Source organism: Clinocottus analis, unplaced genomic scaffold (genome assembly GCF_023055335.1).
Source record: "Clinocottus analis isolate CAN_PGR_092001 unplaced genomic scaffold, fCliAna1.0.p SCAF_11, whole genome shotgun sequence".
Classification (NCBI taxonomy): Eukaryota; Metazoa; Chordata; class Actinopteri; order Perciformes; family Cottidae; genus Clinocottus; species Clinocottus analis.
In genome coordinates, this window is record NW_027175832.1 from 4,116,736 (window position 1) to 4,135,568 (window position 18,833).

Consider the following 18,833-nt stretch of genomic DNA (forward strand, 5'->3'; position numbering starts at 1 on the left):
GGAAAATAATATATATTTTAACTGTTAATCTAACTTACTTATACGTTTGGCATTTTCTCTCTTTCAGGTTTCTTACATTCCTCTGTTTAAACTTGGGTCCTTCTGCTGATAGGGCAGGCAGCAAATCATTGTAATCAGGAGGCATCTCTGTGGCCAATCAGATTTCAGGGGCAGCCAATCCTTGGTCCCGCCCCTGCATGGTGGAAGAGGTATTCAAATCCTTCACTCACAGTTGAGGAACCTTTAACTCGTTATAAAACAATCTAAATGAAACGCTGATGCCTCCATGTGAGATCCTGCAATATCTGCTCCTGGTTCTCCAGGACTGCGGGTGGACACTGTCAGATTCTGCTGTCAATGATTACAAGTTTTTTAAAAGAGATTTTAGCGCTCAATCACATTGAGCTTTTATCCACATGGACCACCAAAGTCAAAATCAACAGTCCTCTACAAGATCCTCTAAAACATTACCTAAATAAAAATACACGAGTTATCGGCTGAATCCAAGTGTCCAAAAATAAAACTGTGTATATTATGCAAAATAGCCTTTTTTATTGGTGTTAGTCTTATGTTAATGATTTAACACATGAAAAATCAACTTAATATTAGTGAATTCATTCTAATGTATTGATGTGTAAGACACATGATGTTGAGGAGGATTCAATACTACCGCAGTTAATAAAATCTATCATGAGCATGTAAAGGTGCTCATATGTTTTGGATACAAATGTTAACCTTCAAATTATGTGTGTAACTTAAGGAGCATAAAATAAATACTTAGGTAAATTCAAGTTCAGTTGTAAAATACAGGCTTTCATATCACAGGGAATTCCATGCATTCCAGTCATTCCATGACTATTTGGTTAATCAGGGATTACAGTGAATTTTATCCACATCTGGGGGATAGGGGCAGTATAATCTGCAGACAGGTTAGACATTTAACAACGTTAAACGCCGAATGCAATGGAGGGTGCAGAACCTCCAGGTATTTTGAGTAATTAAGAGGCAGACCTTCACACAAACACAAATGAAAGGGTGAGAGGGGCAAGGACAAAATAGAAAGACATTAGTCATTTAAATTGATCACTAAGGAAAACACACTAAAAGTACAATACATTATGTTGGTTATAGTCTAATAAGGATACAATTAAAGGTTGACAGTAAGCTGCAGAGACAAATATATTAACTAAATGTCAATTTGGATTTTGTCAAGTCGAGCAGTGGAAGTTTACAATATAACTGGCGAGACAAGTTTGTCTTTCTAATCAGGTTTCTTGAGGATGTGCAACATACCACCTCTCCCTCTGCCGCACCTCTTTCTTATGGTCCACTCCCTTAGGAAATGAACTGCACATCATACTTCATATTTACAGACTCTTCTTGCTCCTGCCATCAGGCAGACACGACAGGACACACACACACACACACACACAAATACACACATGGACATCATTGAACTGTGAACGGCTGCTGTGACTTCATATCATGACCTTACATTGTAGCAATGTTATAGCAATGCAAAGTATATAAAGATACAATGAGCAATACTATTATCATATTTTATCATATCTTTCATTGCAATATTATTATCATATTTATTATAGCAATAATATTATATTTTTGTGCAACACTGTTATATCTTTTAGATTTTGTGCCTTATTTTAAATTTATTTTGTACCTTAAGGACCAAACAAATAAGCTTTTCATTGCATAGAATAACTGTCTGTTATCTGTGCATATGACAGTAAAACATCTTGAATCTTAAATACTTCATATTTACATACACATTCCACTTTAACATACATTTACAGTACACGTTTACAGTACTGTTGTCTGTGCACTTTATTTTATATGTGATATTCTATTGTAAATGTAATATGTTTCTATTGCACTGTTTGTATGATTATTGATTGTTGTTCTTTGTCTAATGTATGCGCCACCCACCAAGACAAATTCCTTGTATTTGTACCATATCTGGCAAATAAATGGTTCTGATTCTGATTTCATTAGACATGCCAGTTACAAATGAGAGGGACTCTTACTTTGAAATAAATAATGTATGAAGGAGTCCTCGATTGTGATAAGCAATCTTCATAGTGAGCTAACTCAACTCACTGCAATCTAATAATCCGCAAGTTTGCCTAAATATATTAGAATATGTGAATATGTATGGTAAAGAATCAACACTGCACTCACTGCTGCTTTCGTCTAAGCTTCCTACCAATCAAATGTAGTTTCATGATGATGAGGACGTAGATTTTCTCTTTCAATTTATATTTTTTCCTCATCTCATGATAGTTGTATTTTATGAACTAGTTGTACCCTCACACTAAATGTACTTCATGTACTTCTCTTGTGTCGGCCTCACACGAACCCTCTCGACAAAGATGTTGCGCAACCTTGTCATGACAAGTTGTGTCCTATTGGAGACGCTACAGCAGCCCAAGCACTACTTATTACTGCAATATCCTTCCGCTGAGAAATGTAAAAAATTGTATAGGTTATTGTAATATATATTTGTAAAATTCAGATAGTGAATACAATTGTGTGTGATCCAAACATCAAGTCGGTGAATTGAGAGGATATTGTCAACGAAACTGAGCATTTTGAGTTTGACAGTGAAAATAGTCCGACTGCATAAAAGCAGCTGGCGTCGCCATCAGCGATCTTTCCAGTCGAATGCTGAAGTTGGGAACGGATCATGTCTTGCGATTCTGCTGATTACAACAGGTAATTATCGTACATCTGGTACTCCTCCCCCGCAAACAATAGTCTATACTCACGGGCACTTGACTATGCGAAGGTTGTGTGCCAGATGTCGTATTATTTATTGTATATCGAGAACCGTTAGTTAGGCCCCAACCGCTGTGACGGCGACTGGGCTGCTAACGTTAGCCTTCTGACGTTAGCTGCCTCGTTACACCGTTTTTTAATTATGTTTCGAGACTTTTGGATTAGGTTTTGTCTTGACTCGTTATAGAGTTTATGAAACGCGGGTTGTATTAAACTGCTTAATGGTGTGTTAGTCGGTGGCCGTCGGGCCTGGCGTTGCGCAGGCCTCCACTCGGCCTAGTTGTACAGCAGAAACCCCCGTTGGCTCCTCAGGCCCGACTGTTCGACATGTTCGGCTTTTCGTTAACTCAATGATATGAATCCCCATCAGTGGTCGTTCGAGCGGGTTTAACCTTTCCAGGTAACATAAGCGGTGATTTATGGAGGTGCGGATAAATTAGCCCGACTCGTGGAATGTGGCACGTGCGTCCAGTGGAGCCTCTGACTCTGACGAGACGCATCCGTGGATGTGGAAAGGTAACTGCGTGCAACGTTGCACGCAGTTCAGTTCTTCTCTGGGAAGAGTTGCTTAGTAAACGGGGAAAAAAAAGTTCGGCATCCGTGGGCCTGTTGCGCAAGCGCATTAACTATTCCTTGAGTTTCTCAACCTCGGTTTCATTCACGTGGACGTACGAAAGAAAATAACCATGTTTTAGCTTTCTAGGCCTGACACAGTAAATGACTGTCTAATGTTCTGACTCTTTACCCGATGCGAGTCAAATGGGAAAAAAAAGCATGTTTGGGCCAAATTAAATCACGGTTGGTCCTCTATGTAAATGGTGTTTTACGGCTGTTCATTACTCGTAGTTGGATGCAACAGACCGACAAATAATTCATCCAGAGTAGGTTGCGTCCACGCCCCTCTTAGGGGAGGGTAATCCCTCGTGCTGCCTCGACGGCAACATCCTGAGCAAAGTGGTTGAACAAAGTCTTTAACCGTAACGTTAAATAAACAAGTCCTACCAGTTTATGGCATGAGACTAAGTTACATCTGCACTGCGTCACCGTGACGGTTGCAACAGGATAGAAATACTGGAAAGCGGTGTAATGGGTTGCCCAAGGCTTAAATGTTCAGTCTATGGTAAATTGCCAAATCATGTTGATGACAATTAAGTTGTTGTTGCTGGATAGCTCACGTTTGCTCAATCCATTAACTGTTGGGTTTACAGGACTAGTTAATGTAACAATTTATCAAGAGATAAATCAAACAAGTTGATTACAATCAAATTATAATGACATCAGTTTGTGGTTGCTATGATTCCCTAAAGCAATCTCTTTTTATGATTGGAAATGTACTTAACTTTATCACCTGCCACTTGTCCTACACAGCTCAAAAGACCATGAGGGGCCAGATGGAATGGAGCCTGATGGTATCATCGAGGTAAGTTCATGACATAACTGCATTCATCTTTTTTTTTTCAGCTGAAAATGTACATTCTGCATGAAATTAGTGCGCTCACAGTTTTTTTCTTTCTTGCCTCCAGAGCAACTGGAATGAGATTACAGACAACTTTGATGATATGAGCCTGAAGGAGACTCTTCTCAGGGGAATATATGCTTATGGTTTTGAAAAACCATCTGCTATTCAGCAAAGGGCAATCATACCTTGCATCAAAGGTACGGAAATGTATTTAACTAATAAGTTAACTGATTGTTCATTTGAGTGAAGTGATGCTTTTCCATCTTTCGGGACTTACCCAATCATGGTGATAACTTTTTTCTTACTGATCACTCAAACTGTTTATGTAATGTTTTACTGCAAGTTCTGAATATAGTCATGTTTCTTGTATAGATGCATGAACACAGTGTTAAAGATATGTTGGAAAACATCTTTGCTTACTGTTAATGTGTCCCTTTGCCATTAGGCTATGATGTCATTGCCCAGGCCCAGTCGGGCACTGGCAAGACGGCCACGTTTGCTATCTCTATCTTGCAGCAACTGGACACAGAGTTGAAGGAGACTCAAGCTCTGGTGCTGGCTCCCACCAGAGAGCTGGCTCAGCAGGTATGCTGTTTCTGAGGTCACAGTGACCTCAACTGTATCTCAGACCTAGACAGCATATTGAGGACACTAATTCAATTGCTAAGGTACCTTTTTTTTTCAAAACGGTTTAAACATTGTGAAACACAGTATCTTCTTAAGATTGGTGTAGTCTCTGTCCATGGCTGCATTGGTCTAAGATCTGGCTTTGCGTGGATTGGTGTTTGAAATATTGTACATTTGTGTTGTGGAAAACTGAGTGATATGATGGCATACCATCTTTCGGGACTGACAATATACTGGAGATATTTTTCATATTTTACTGATCACTCTGAAAAGTTATTCCACAGATTGTGGGAATGTCATGCCACCTGTATCACTCATTTGCCTAAAGTAGTGGTTTTTTTTGTTTTTGTTTTTTTTGTCCCCACTCATTAGATTCAGAAGGTAATTCTGGCTCTGGGTGACTACATGGGAGCAGCCTGCCATGCCTGCATCGGCGGAACGAATCTCCGCAGTGAAATAGCGAAGCTCCAGAATGAGTCCCCTCACATAGTGGTCGGCACACCAGGACGTGTTTTTGACATGCTTTCTAGGGGATATTTGTGTAAGTGACTGTTTTGAGTGACTATGTTGACAAGACCAGTTGCTTAATTTCACAAAGGTTGCCTCAATACAATGTTTCTGCGCAGCTCCAAAATGCATCAAGATGTTTGTTCTGGATGAAGCTGATGAGATGCTGAGTCGCGGTTTCAAAGATCAAATCTATGAGATCTTCCAGAAGCAGAACACAAGCATCCAAGTAAGACTCTTTTGGATAAAAAGTACAACACTTGACTGTTAAAATGTGGAACCCTTCCACATTAACAGAATTCTGCTATAATTGTGTGACTCAAAATTTGTTTCATGCAATAATGCTAGCAGAGTATTGCGTGGAAGGAGATTAAAACTCACTGTACTGAAAATGAGATGTGGTCGAACCTCTTTCTTAATGTTCATTGGCTTCTGTCTCAAGGTACAGTGCAACACTTGGATCTGAATGTGACGTTTACTTTTGACTTCATGCTGAACCATTTGACGTTTTTTCTTTTTGGGGGCTCTTATGGTAATGCGTTGTGCCTTTTTTTTTTTAATTTTTTTTTTTTTTTTTTTTTTTTACTACAGGTGGTGCTGCTCTCTGCCACCATGCCGGCAGAGGTGTTGGAGGTGACCAAGAAGTTCATGAGGGAGCCCATTCGCATCTTGGTGAAGAAAGAAGAGCTTACCCTCGAGGGTATCAAGCAATTCTACATAAATGTGGAGCGAGAGGTGAGTATATCCGAAACGCTGTAGTCTGTAACATTTCTGCATATGTTAGAAAATATCCCTTCTCACTAAAGCACCCTGCTAAAACTACAGGAGCCAAGCCTTAACAGGTTTAGCTCATGTGGCCGTGTAAGCATGGGTACACCAGGGAAGGAGATTAAAGGCACAGTATTGGAAATGAGGCCATGGGGGGACCTCTTTCTTAATGTCCGATGTCCTTTGTCTCAATATCCTGTGTTACATGTTGACTGCCATTTTTATAAAGTTTTTCATGAGTAGGTTTAATTAAATGTCAGCTTAATTTTGTGCAGCTGACAATGTATTGCTGTTTTTCATTGACCTCTACAGGAGTGGAAGCTGGACACCCTGTGTGATCTGTATGAAACTCTGACCATCACCCAGGCAGTCATTTTCCTCAACACGCGGAGGAAAGTCGACTGGTTGACTGAGAAGATGCACGCTCGAGACTTCACTGTCTCTGCTCTGGTAAGACTTGTTCTACAACTGATTCTTTTTGATAGAAAAATGTGCAGTAGTAATACTGACAGTCTCTAACCAACCTTATTTACAGCATGGTGATATGGACCAGAAGGAGCGTGACGTGATTATGAGGGAGTTCCGGTCTGGCTCAAGCAGAGTGTTGATCACTACCGATCTTCTGGTTAGTATGACATGTGTGTTGGGCGGGGGGGGGGGGGGGGGGGGGGTAAATGTCAAAGTTAAAACCCAAAGTTTTTTTCACGTGTAACAGTCAAAGTGACCAAGCAAGCAAAACTCTGGGAAGATTAGGGCTCTATCTCCACAATGGATTCCTCTCCTGTAGGGATCTGTTACTTGTATAAGAGCGACAAACGCAAGAGGAATAAGCTCCTGAAATTGAACACATTTTTTAAAAATGTTTTTATTTAATGAATTTTGTTTCTTTCAGGCTCGTGGAATTGATGTCCAGCAGGTTTCCTTGGTCATTAACTATGACCTTCCTACTAACCGAGAGAACTACATTCATAGGTAAGTGGCATTACATATGGCATCAGTAAGTACACTTCAGTCTCCTGTGAGTTTAGGTTGGCTCATCTTTACCTTCTACAGAATTGGCCGTGGTGGCCGCTTTGGCAGAAAAGGAGTTGCGATCAACTTCGTCACGGAGGAAGACAAGAGGATTCTTCGGGATATCGAGACGTTTTACAATACTACCGTGGACGAGATGCCCATGAATGTGGCCGATCTGATTTGAGCGCTGAGATTATTCTTTCTTTTTTTTAAACTCGGTGATAGCAATCGTCCACTTGCATTGTGCTTATTATATTCGAGGGGGGTAAACTTCTCAATGCTAAACCTTGGATCTGAGTTTTGGTATGTTATAAAAGCGAGGTGACTTCTACGGTGGTCCCACTCGGACAGTTGTAGATTCTAACCTCGACTAGTGGCTGTTTAGCGCTACAAAGTCATGGGGTCTGAAAACTTAAAGGTTCTTATCAGGTATTTCTTTCCATGTTCAATTAAGATGTGTGTATTTGATGTTCTCCACCATTTAGTAATTTACTTGTGGACTAAAAAGTATAAGTGCTGTATAAAGTCTGCAAATTATGCTAATATGTGTAGTGTATTGTGGGAAAGCTTAATAGACGTGTTACTGTAGATTCACTTATCTTTTTGAATGTTTTAATAGAATTAGTTTTTAATCCCACTTGCTCGTTCAGAATTCATAACCAGCTGGCTGTTTGCTGTTGTGCTTTACCCTTGCTAACCCCCCCCCCCCCTCCCCAAAAATGTATGTCTTAATAAATTGTATTTGCTGTGACAACGCTTGCTTTGTCGGTTACTAAAGTGCATCATGTGACAAAGGGTGCTCGTGTTGCACCGTGGTGGTAAATTACTGGAGTAATTTGTGACTGAACACCACCTGCTGGCAGAGAGCAGTTTAAAACTAGACTCCAGAACATTAGTCATAAGTCACTGTAAGTGTCAGTCATGGGAAAGGAATTTACTTGAAAAAAGTAAATGAGTCATTGTATACAAATTTGAATGTGTTCATATTTGATAAAATTACATGTTTACTTGTAAAGTTATTTGCATTTTAAAAATGTATGTTGTGAGAACTCACTTGATGTCTTAACATTGCAATACAAAGTATTACAAAAATCCAAATGCATGCGGTGTAAATTAATTTTAAGGCTCATAATTGCCAGACTGTGAACAGGACACTGCTCAAGGTCAACCCTGCTGTCCGCTGGACCTCTGAATGAATAGGATAAGTGGTTTGGATGTGATAGATAGATATAAAAAAAATAAACCTCAAACCATATAATAGTATGGCAATGAAATGCTGGCTCCCTAACTTACCTCTCAGGCTTTAAGGACCTCTGGAGTTGACAGTTTGGTGTAGATTGAAGGAGTTGGCGGGTTTGATCCCTCGGTTTTAAATCAGTTTCATGTCCCTAGTTTCTGCTGGCAGCTAAAATCACACTGAAAACCTGTAATTAAAAGTGAAGACTAACGTGGTAGAGGTGATTAAATGTCATATCTCAAGTTGATAAACGTCCGCTCTGTGGAGTTTGAACAGTGTAGAGCTTTGAAACATGAAGAGAAACGCGCGTGAGCCTGGCATTGGTTAATTACTGCGATGCCAAATTTACACTCTGCTCGTACCTTTTTGTGAATTATCTTTTGGAGGCCTTTCTCAACAAGACCATAAGTAACATTTATGATTCGAGTGCCTGGCTGAATGGACCGATAAGAGGTTCTCCAGTGTTAAGGCGATGTGATGTACTCTGTCAGGTCTCATCCTGTCGCTATTCTATATTTCAGTTGGAAAAGACTTCTCGTAAGTGGGGAAAGGATTTGTCGCCCACATTGCTCTCCGGTTAGGAATGAGCCAGAGTCCAGAGCGACCAGGGAGGAGACGGGATCCTCCCTTTGTTTCAGAGTGATGGGATTGAACAGAGAACCACAAATGAACTGAAAATGTAGCATGATAATTAAATTCATACAGCAGAGGGCGTTAGACGACGTAATGAAAATCACTATGTCTCATTTCTCCATTTTTTTTTGATTCTTACTAAAATAAATTATAATATACTATACTATGACCTTTTTATATTAGTTATCACACTATCTTATATCATCTAGTGTTCTGTACAAGATATAACACTTTTATTTGTGATGTACTTTTTTATGACATTTTGAATTGACGTATTTATATTATGACATATGTTGTGATATACAACTGCCAACTTTTCATGAAACACTTTTTTTTTTTTTATCTGTTTTTCTTATTTTCAATAAATCCCATACTTTTTTTTATGAAACACTATCCTGTTTTCTTTCCATCTCTTGTGGAGATTTCCATAAGCACACTAATGAAAGGCGTTTCTCTTCAAGTCTTAACTAATGACTCAAAGAACATGAAGACACAAATTGCAACAAAAAAAAACCAGTTTCTGGTAAGGAGGAACAAATGGAAGCAACATCTTTGTCAAGCTTGACATTGTGAAATAAAAAGTGTTGAAATGAGGTTTCAACTGACATCTCTCAGACAGCAGCAGCTGGTGATTTAGCCCAACATAAAAGCAATACACAATTGTTTCTGATGTCATGTTTCCATCTGCTGGCTGTCGTCTCCACAGTAGTATCACTCTTCTCACAGGCAAGAAAGCAAATATGCATATAATAATGTAAAAAGTACTCTCTTCAAGTCCCTGGCGTGACCTACTTTACATAAATTGTGTAAACAGAGTATTCCGAGACGGGCTTTCTCTAAAGTTTCTTTCTTAATGAGCGATAGTTATAGCTCGTCACTTATGTTTAGCGCGTCCATTTTGCTAACACAATTATGTTTGCAAAGCCGCCTCTTGGGGAGTGACTGAAGATGAGCTTCATTGTTTTTCGACGCCTAAAAACCGGCGGCTGAGTCCTCGTGGGCCGGTTCTCCGTAATGATCACTTCCAGTGAATCTAATAATAACAAAGCAGCTCTTATCTCCGAGGGAAATAATACCGAACCGCTCACATGTTGTACATGACATCGGATTTGACTCATTTAAATACACAACGTCTCTATCTTCGATACAAACCCCCAGTTACAGCAGTTTAGTAAACGGGTGACAGCAGCTGGTTGTGGTTTTAGGTTGAACTCCTTTGTGTGAATTCTTCTTCTTTATGGCCTTGGAAACAGAGCAGCTGTGAGGAGGAACAGCTGATCCAAGTTTCAGGATGAGGTGGCATGAACAAACATCTTGACAATTCATAGTAGATCAAGGTGGACTGAGGGACATTGTTTCTTACAGAGCGATATGTGAAGAAACGGTGAATTCACTGAGATAAAAGATGAACCCTGGCTGCTGTTGGGACGTGCAACACTTTAAGGCGTGAACATTGCAAATCAACCCTTTGGTGACGGTGTGAGCGTGAACGTCTTAATCCGTCTGAAATCAGCTGTGGTTAGATGACGATCCAGACCGGATTTAATCATCACTTCCAGTCACACAAACTGAACAAATGACCAGCAGTTTGCATTCTTCTCCTCTGGCATGTTTCTGGTGGCTGTGCAGCAGCGACGGGCGCGGCCTCACTTATTATAGTCCGAGTGGACCAGATGCCTCCGTGGAGCAGACACCCTGAGCACGCAGGACTTTCTGGCCGCGGGTATTCTTGGCTCCGTGTATCACATGTCAGATGGAGAAAAAAAAAGAAAAGAAAAAACTAAATCAAAGTGAGCAGTATCCCAGCTCACATGCTCTGACAAAGTCCAATCCTTCACTCATAAAGATGTGGTTGGATTGTAAACGGAGGAGTGCCACCATTCAAGATGTTTACACTGAACCTGATGGCATCAAGCCATCTTTTTTGTAACATGTGAATGGTTATTATACCCATATTAAATTCAGATGATCTCCTCAACCACAAGGCCTATTTGAATCATTTCAAAATGTATAATATACAGAACATCCTTGGGAACTTTGATATTAAGTTCATATATGTGTGTTTCTGGTATATTGGTTTATGGTAGTGCACAGAAAAGGAAAATAATATAAATATATTGAGAAAAAACAAGCTGCTCAGCCCAGATAGCTAACGCACCATATTTGCTGTTTGTATTGCTTGTAATTGGGATGAATAAATCATCTGTTGAGTATTTTAACAAATTGTTTTGATTGTATGGACTTAAAAACCTCAAAATACAGCGGGTCCAACAGACCCACAACAATAACAAAAAAATGAACACAGTACAAGGGTTAAAATAATAATTCTAATTAAAAGTTGATTGTGAATTCACTGAAATAAGATCATTTCAGTTCACCCGTTACCTCATCGTGACTCTATTTGCTATGTTTGAATTTAATCTATAAAAAAGTTCAATATGTTGCAAGTATCTGTGCACGGTTTGGCTTCGATTGAGTGAAGTTAAGTGTTGCAGAGGACTCAGTGTTGCAGAGCACTCAGTGTTGCAGAGCACTCAGTGTTGCAGAGGACTCAGTGTTGCAGAGGACTCAGTGTTGCAGAGCATTCAGAGCATTGCTTGACACGGTGCGTAAACTTGTGGTTTCATGATTCACCGAACATCACAACATGGTGGGTATGACACTAGTGTTGAAATGGAATGAGTTGAGCAGCGTTTCCTGACAGAAAGTCACATTATTCATCCTGCGACTATGACTAATAATGAAACAGTCTGACTTTCACATAGGTTTTTATTTACTTTAAAAAAAAGAAAGCCCTTTCACAAATCTAATTACAAACAAAGATCTTATCACAAGAAAATGTTCATTTAAGAGCCATCATTATCATTACATCCTCATTATTCTCCGCACACAAGCTGTTTGGAAAGTCTTCTCACTGACACTTCTATTCTACTTCAATGTGAGGAATTTTGCACTTCATGACGTGGAGACATTTTTAGATTTGACACACAACTGACTGACTGCTTATACTCACTACGCATCAGTGTCACTTCTGCATTTTACTTTTAAAGTAAGGAAATTGATGAACCTTCGTGAGATAGAAGTCCTTTTTAGTATCCTGATGTTTGTGTAGCGGCAGCAGAAATAAAAATCCAAGACCAGGAGGGAGGACTTTTATGACCAACTGGCTGAGATGGGAAACAAAAGTGTTCACTTGAAACCTCATTTGTGAGAACAGGTGGGGTTTGAGTTGGGACTACATGTCACCAGCATATATTCAGGAACAAAACATTCTGCCATCAATGCAACGCAACTTTATTAAACCATCGCGTGTTGTTAAGTTCACACACTAGTAGTGACACGCATGAACCGCGTCTCTCGTCCTCAAACACAGAACACACACTCAAGTGTTTTGACATCGGCGTCCGACTGAAAGGACGGAGGTAATATTTGCAGCAATGATCCTCCATTCATTTTGACCTATGACCCTCTTTCTGTCACACACACACACACACACACACACACACACCTGACGAATACTACAAAAAGGCTGCTTTGCAGGGGTAGGTGTTGAAATAGTATGGTTTACAAAGGAGAGACACCTTCACAGCCGTGCAGTAGAGCCTCCCTATGAGTCCAGACGTCTTCTGCTTCACCTGCGGGTGAGTCGCCGCCTTCCACAGCTCGTGGATGTCCTCCACGTGACCGTGCGAGGTCATCATCTGGTCGTAGATGCACGTGTGGTAGGGCGCTTTGCCCTCGCCCGAGAAGAACACGTGCTCCTGCGGAGACACGCCGACGGCGTTGGCGCAGATGCCCATGAACACGTCGTCGATGTAGAGCGAGGCGTTCAGGGTCAGCGTGGCGTGGTAGATTTTGTCCGCGACGTCCCCGGAGACCACGTACCCGGCCCCGGCCGTGTAGTCGGGGTACGACAACCACTGGTACATCTCAAAGGGGACGTAGTACTTGCTGTCTTTGCTGCGGATGGGCGGCGCCCCCCTGTGCACTCGGCCCACCCAAAAGTCCGCGGCGCCTCGGCCGCTCACCTCCCGCAGGTAGCCCACCAGGTTGGGCATGTGGACGAAGATGTCGTCGTCCGCCGTCATGAGGAAGCGAGCGTGCGCGCAGCGGACGTGCATCCAGTGGAACTGCTGGATCAGCTTCAGGGTCAGGTTGTGGAAGGAGTCGAGAAAGTCCCGTTGGATCAGGTCGCCCCTGAGGCGGTCCTCGAGGACCAGCTGCTCCTGGAGACCCACCTTGTCCTGAGGCCTTCCCAAGGCGAACACCACCTTCACCGTCACTCCCAGGGTGTTGTGGATGTAGGTCTCGTTGCCCCAAGTGGACCTGATGGCGTTCCGCCTCTCAATGTTCTCCGGGGACGACTTGACAAAGAGGAGGAGGAGGACGTCTTTCCCGGCGCACTTGTCCGAGTGGTCCAGCAGGTAGCGGAAGTCGCTGAAGCTCCTGGCTTGCTCACGCGGGACGGTGAGGCTCTTGTTGATGTAGACGAAGCGGTTGACAAGGTAGCGGTAGGAGTAGGACTTGATGTGGCTGACGACGTTGTTGTCCAGCGACTCCCAGCAGACCATCACCACCGACAGCACCAGGCAGGTGGTCATCAGCTGCACGAACTGGCATTTTCGTATGCGGCGGAAATTCACAAACATTCTCGAATCGCGTCACCCGTTGGCGCCGGCCCCCGTCTGGTTGGCGAAGCAGATGGTTGTGCTCGTGCGAGGGAGGGAGGAAGTGGCGGCGTGGTGGTTGTGGTCGTGGAGGTTGAGCGCGTCGTTCCAGTGCCTCAAAGCAGCACTTGGTGGATCTTCCATCGTAGGCGTTCACACATGCGGCGCGAGGCTCGGGGCGGCGGTGGAAGTCACCGGGTTCTGCTGGGAAACGCTTCCCACCTCAAAAGAATCACTCTGGAACGGTCGCACCGGAAGCCGGAGACTCATCTTTCACCCATGAAGCGTTCATCCTAAAGTAATGAGAACAGAGAGTGAGAACCCTTTTACTGTCGTCACAATTTCAACATGCGTTTTTTTTCAAAAGGAGGAAGTCAACTGCCACGTTTTTTTTCAAACTCAGCGTGGCCGACATCTTTGCTGTGCAGAAGTAACTATATTGTTGGGTAATGATTCAGCACACTTTTCCTTGTTTTTATATGTGCAGTCTGATATGCAGCATGAGACTCTTTGACACAGTTGCAGCAGGAGCGTAGCAGGAACTACCCAATGAATACCTGCTTGTTTTCAGTTTGTTTTTGCAGAAGTAGTAACGCGAGCTGAACAGTCAAAAGTTAGTGGGGTGGGGTGAAAGGGACGGATCGACTGAATACAAAAGCCGACACAGCAAATGTACCAAATGCGAGCCGGTCCATAATGGAGGGGTTTAGGGTGCAGACCCGGTGAAATCGCTGAGAGTCATGGAAAGCATGGGGCACAATGGAATAACTCGGCAGCACAATGCTGGACAAGAATAGCCTGCTTCCGGCCGGCCCTGGGCTCAAAGCGAGGGGGGGGAGAGGGATCATGATGGTCCTGGGGCCTGGGACTCCCTCTGCACCCCGAGAGCTTTTTAAACATTATTGGATGGCCTGCGCCTAATGGGGTCAATGGCTCAGAATGGCTCCTTTTTTTCTCTCAGCCAAACTATAACAAACTCTGCCTCACGTGCAAATATTTATTACTTTTCCAGGTGAGCATCTTACCTTCTTTTACAATCCACCTCTTAAAAAGCCGATGCCAGTTATTCACACTTCCTCATTGCAGTAATTTGAGATACGGTGACATCTTTCTTACTGGCCAGTATGGAGAGAAGCCCACATTCCTGCTAGACTTCGCCCTACACCGTCTCCATGTAACATATGGATACCGGAGTATAAGAAGGATTTGTGGGATTTGTTGGGTGAGACAACTGGTCATATCTCTCAGGCCACAGCTTCAGCTATCCGGTTCATGTGACAGGTGTCATCAGTGACTCAACTAATGTAGTGTTGATCTGCACTACTTTCAAATGTTTCCTATTTTCAATAAAAAAACTCTTCCTTCGATGATCACGATGTCGTTGTGTGTTCTACTCATGTGCAGAACACATGTGCAGTACACAAGGGTCACAAGTAGTTTCTTCAAAAGTTATTTTGTTTAGATTATTGACTGAAAGGGTTGCCGCTATCTTATCCTCTTCAAAGGCGGTTCTGTCCGACACACTGTACGACACACTGTACGACACACTGCACAAAGACAAGCGGATCCTCGCTGCTCTGTCTCAGCTGCATCTAAAACAAGCGTTGGGGAAAGTGAACCAACTCACGAGCATATTTCCAAAGTCAACATTTGTATAAATAGATTTGAAACACACAGCGGGAAGGACGGAGGGAGGGAGGGGAAAAAAAAAACACACACATCACTCAAACTGATCACTCCAACACTCACCGATCCAAAAGAAGATGTGTGTGAATCAAACTCCCTTTTCCCCACTGAGTCTCCTGCTCTGCTGCACAGATCCGCCTCTCTGCTCAAAGTTTACTTTTCCGTCAAGATGACAGGAGGTTAAATAGTTGTCAGAAGCAGTCAATCCGTCTTTACACAGTGAAGCCACTTTCCTCTGATCCGTCCTCTGCCCTCTGTGTAGACTAGAAGTGGTTGTGCCGGTTGCTTTGGTTCTTCTCTGTCCCCTCCCACCTTCCCCTTCCTCTTTGGGTGTGGGGGTGGTTTGCTGTCTGTGTGGGTGGTGGTAGAGACAGAGGGAGGTGCAGGGGGCGGGTGGACATGATGAGAGAAAAGGCCGTCCCTCTTCCTCATCTTTAAGCTCTGCTATGATCCAAAAGGTGAATATCTGACTCAAGAACGATCAGATTGGTTGCCATTCGTCATTCCATTCACACGCTGGCATTCATGGTCCCCAGAGGGCGCGTCCTCAGGACTTTGGCGATCCTGTGACTTTTCACCGAGCCCCACCTTTAAATCACATTTAGTCGTTTTGCTTGGTGAAGTCTAAATCACCATTTAATTGATTTAGATGGATTTTAGTATGAATATTAAAAGGATGTCTAAATAGACACTTTTACCATCTGTCTTCTAGCGCCACCAGCAGGTCGACGTGTTCACTCACCCAATCAAACACTTAAACATTTTCCAGATGACTTGTCTCAAAAAGATTGGTAAAGATATATTCATGAAAGATGGCGATGTGTTATGGTTTTTTCTCGACATCTGTCGACCGTTTCATTTATCACTGCACTCCCGTTTTCCATACTGTGACGAAATCAACCAAATAAGGTATTTGCATATGCCAACATGGTTTTTTAGTCACAAAGAAGCACACAGCAAGTGGAAATGTCACTGTGGTCCGGCCGCACTTCTTTCCTCTCCTGCGCAGAGACAAACAAGCAGACTCTTAACACTGAAGCTGATTCACTGAAACTGCCCGAAATTTCACCTGAGAGTTTGTCGACGACTCGTGCTGGAGATGAATATCTAAAAATATACCCACTGACCTGATTAGAAGAAATACTTGTCAGGAGGTCACAGTAGGAGAGACTACAGTACAATACTGTCAGGTCCCGCTGAGCATATGACAATTGCATCATGGGATGTTTCAAGGAAAGTGTAAAAATAAAAAAAACAGGCATGTTTAGCTTGTGTGCACACTTTCTCCTGCATACAGAAATACAAGAACTTTAGCTATTTCAGTTTTTTTTGCACAGTTGGAGATATATTTGCATGTATTTGTTTGTTTATTTGACTACAATATCCGCATGTAGAAAGAGTTAGTTGTTGTTAGTATTCCACCTCTTGTTGTCAGTGAGACATGAGTTCAGTGTTCAACTCGACTCTAAAGTTGCGCAAAGGATCAACTGGTTATTTTCTAACGTTAGTTTTTTTCAGAATGAAAAACTTCTTTGTGTCATCCCAGACTTTGCTTCCTTGCTGGCGGCGTAAAGGGGGATTTTAAAAGATTAACTTTAAAAGTCAAACACAAACGCAACATTGTAGAAAAGCGATAAGACAAGCGGCGACGTTGATTAGAAACTTATTCGTAATACGTCAAACACAAATGTAATCAGGGAGAAAAAAACGTTTCCAGCCAAACGTAATAGAAGATGCGTTTTAGTCCTGCAGGAACGTCATGTTTAGGAGACAGGGTTGATATATGTGTACATGTATGTGTAGATTACCATGTAGAACTAGGAGGTTGAATGTGTGTGAATCTGTATGGGCGGATCAATACGTATGTATTATTCATAATCAGAACTTCAATCAATTGAAGCAGTGAGAAGAAATTGGGTGTGATTCTCAGTATTCTTCTTATCATGAGTCCACCTTCATCACTTTCTACAATGATATACTGTGTACTAATAACACAGTCATATAATTATGAGTCCTCTCAACCCCCATGTAGTCACAACCCAGTCATCAAGAGGATATGGGAGCAAGTCAAAACTGAGCAGAAAAACATGATTCAGAATGGTGAGTCAATACAATATGTGCCATGGTGAGACAGATATGGCTGGAGGGCCCACCGAAGAGCTGGCCCTCCAGCACAACATGGGTACAGGCCCATAGTGGAGGGCATAGCTGGGGCTGGTGGGAGTACTGGGAGGCGGCCAGGTCATGTAATGAACACATTCAGAGGGTTTCCTAAGCGCCAAATAAACTTTACGAACAGCACGGCATGCAGCGGCTTTACCGATGTTCTCTGCATCGCCGACACTGTACGAACATGTACGAACATGTATGAAAGAAGCCCAAGGTGCATCCAGTCTGTGAGACATTTCATGCGTGTGGTGTTCAATGTTCGGCTCGAGGAGGTCTTGGAAATGGAGGATTCCTCGTCTGCAGAAGTCATCATGATGTGAGAGCGGATCTTGGCGATCTCTCCCCCTGAAGCGCTAACCTAACTGATATCGCTCCTTCATCAATAGGATCTTTGAGGAAGAGCTGCCATTTTCTTCCGGGGGAGTGGCAAGCTTACAAAGCTAACTTAAGTTAGCCTGCGCTAGAGCAGGTTCAAGTTCATGTTGAGCTGTTTAAGACACATTCAGGCATGAAAATGGGTCAGGGGTGAAAAAGGTGAGAAGGATATTCTAGATATATTCTAGATGGAAACACGACTCTGCTGCTCAGAAGATGCTCCAACTGACTCCTGCTCTCTTCATCCAGACACAATCCGTCGATAGGTATTCGCTGTACTCTCTTTAAAAAAAATAAATTAAAAAACGCCCAGCGAGTTTTTGGAAAAAACGCCCGGTTTTTGTCAACGACTTTTTTAAGCGGCTGCAAAAGTCTCGTCCTATGTGATTGGCCCCTCGGTAACATCTCAGAATCGACCTCATTAACGGAAACGTTAGCTAATAACTTTCCACCGCAGCGTTAGCTAGCTGGCTAACGTCGCGTGCTCTCCTGCTGTGTTCAATGACTCAAGTCATCAAGCTGGAGCTAACGTTAGCTAAGTCTTTGTCAACAGAGCTCCTGGGTAACTTAACTTAGATATACCATAAAATATTATATTACCATGCACTCGCGCTCCCTTCTGGCACGCGCATCTGTTCGCAGTTCACTGAATATAACCCAACCGCCCCTCCCCCTCCTAAAAAAAAACTTCATGGAATCTACACGATTCACGTAGGTCACCTATTTTGGTTTCAAAACGGCGAATTTCGCCAAAAAGGTGAGCGATTTTCATGCCTGCACATTTATCTGGAGTAAATAGTCATAGTCATGTTAGCCATGTGGCTAAAAACTTAAGTGTCCATTGCATGTTGGTTTGTCTTTCTGATATTACACAGACTACACTTCCCTCACATAAAAC

At 42.5% G+C, this 18,833-nt stretch overlaps 2 protein-coding genes and 4 non-coding genes across 8 annotated transcripts; 5 read left to right on the forward strand and 1 right to left on the reverse strand.

Annotated features, from left to right (window-relative positions):
* The first annotated feature begins 2,573 nt into the window (after positions 1 to 2,573).
* Positions 2,574 to 7,922, forward strand: eif4a2 (eukaryotic translation initiation factor 4A2). The gene is made up of 11 exons (XM_068570203.1): positions 2,574 to 2,730; positions 4,162 to 4,213; positions 4,317 to 4,449; positions 4,698 to 4,837; positions 5,252 to 5,420; positions 5,506 to 5,615; positions 5,978 to 6,121; positions 6,467 to 6,604; positions 6,690 to 6,779; positions 7,047 to 7,126; positions 7,208 to 7,922. Exons 1-11 carry the CDS (start codon positions 2,702 to 2,704, stop codon positions 7,350 to 7,352), a joined length of 1,230 nt encoding a protein of 409 aa, XP_068426304.1. The 5' UTR covers positions 2,574 to 2,701; the 3' UTR covers positions 7,353 to 7,922.
* Positions 4,494 to 4,566, forward strand: LOC137782423 (small nucleolar RNA SNORD2). Its single transcript, XR_011077276.1, has one exon. It is a non-coding gene; the product is annotated as a small nucleolar RNA SNORD2 (small nucleolar RNA).
* Positions 5,071 to 5,145, forward strand: LOC137782422 (small nucleolar RNA SNORD2). Its single transcript, XR_011077275.1, has one exon. It is a non-coding gene; the product is annotated as a small nucleolar RNA SNORD2 (small nucleolar RNA).
* Positions 5,667 to 5,844, forward strand: LOC137782421 (small nucleolar RNA SNORA81). The gene has a single exon (XR_011077274.1). It is a non-coding gene; the product is annotated as a small nucleolar RNA SNORA81 (small nucleolar RNA).
* LOC137782420 (small nucleolar RNA SNORA81) lies at positions 6,178 to 6,363 on the forward strand. Its single transcript, XR_011077273.1, has one exon. It is a non-coding gene; the product is annotated as a small nucleolar RNA SNORA81 (small nucleolar RNA).
* Positions 7,923 to 12,308: 4,386 nt separating the features above from the next.
* LOC137781922 (lactosylceramide 1,3-N-acetyl-beta-D-glucosaminyltransferase A-like) lies at positions 12,309 to 18,577 on the reverse strand. 3 transcript variants are annotated; one of them, XM_068570944.1, is made up of 2 exons: positions 18,536 to 18,577; positions 12,309 to 13,998 (listed from the first exon to the last, which is right to left on the reverse strand). In XM_068570944.1, the coding sequence occupies exon 2, from the start codon at positions 13,685 to 13,687 to the stop codon at positions 12,557 to 12,559; it is 1,131 nt and encodes a 376-aa protein (XP_068427045.1). In that variant the 5' UTR covers positions 13,688 to 13,998; positions 18,536 to 18,577; the 3' UTR covers positions 12,309 to 12,556. The 3 variants fall into 3 exon arrangements, with proteins under 3 accessions (XP_068427045.1, XP_068427047.1, XP_068427046.1); XM_068570946.1 differs by lacking the exon at positions 18,536 to 18,577 and adding an exon at positions 15,455 to 15,630; XM_068570945.1 differs by lacking the exon at positions 18,536 to 18,577 and adding an exon at positions 14,731 to 14,876.
* Between the last annotated feature and the right edge of the window lie 256 nt (positions 18,578 to 18,833).

What these genes read in the sequence shown, in the direction of transcription:
- eif4a2 (XM_068570203.1), top strand. Translation starts at nt 2,702, where the DNA reads ATGTCTTGCGATTCTGCTGATTACAACAG. An exon ending in AATCATACCTTGCATCAAAG is followed by an intron (nt 4,450 to 4,697) that starts GTACGGAAATGT and finishes CTTTGCCATTAG; the next exon opens with GCTATGATGTCATTGCCCAG. An exon ending in ACATAAATGTGGAGCGAGAG is followed by an intron (nt 6,122 to 6,466) that starts GTGAGTATATCC and finishes TGACCTCTACAG; the next exon opens with GAGTGGAAGCTGGACACCCT.
- LOC137781922 (XM_068570944.1), bottom strand. Translation starts at nt 13,687, where the DNA reads ATGTTTGTGAATTTCCGCCGCATACGAAAATGCCAGTTCGTGCAGCTG.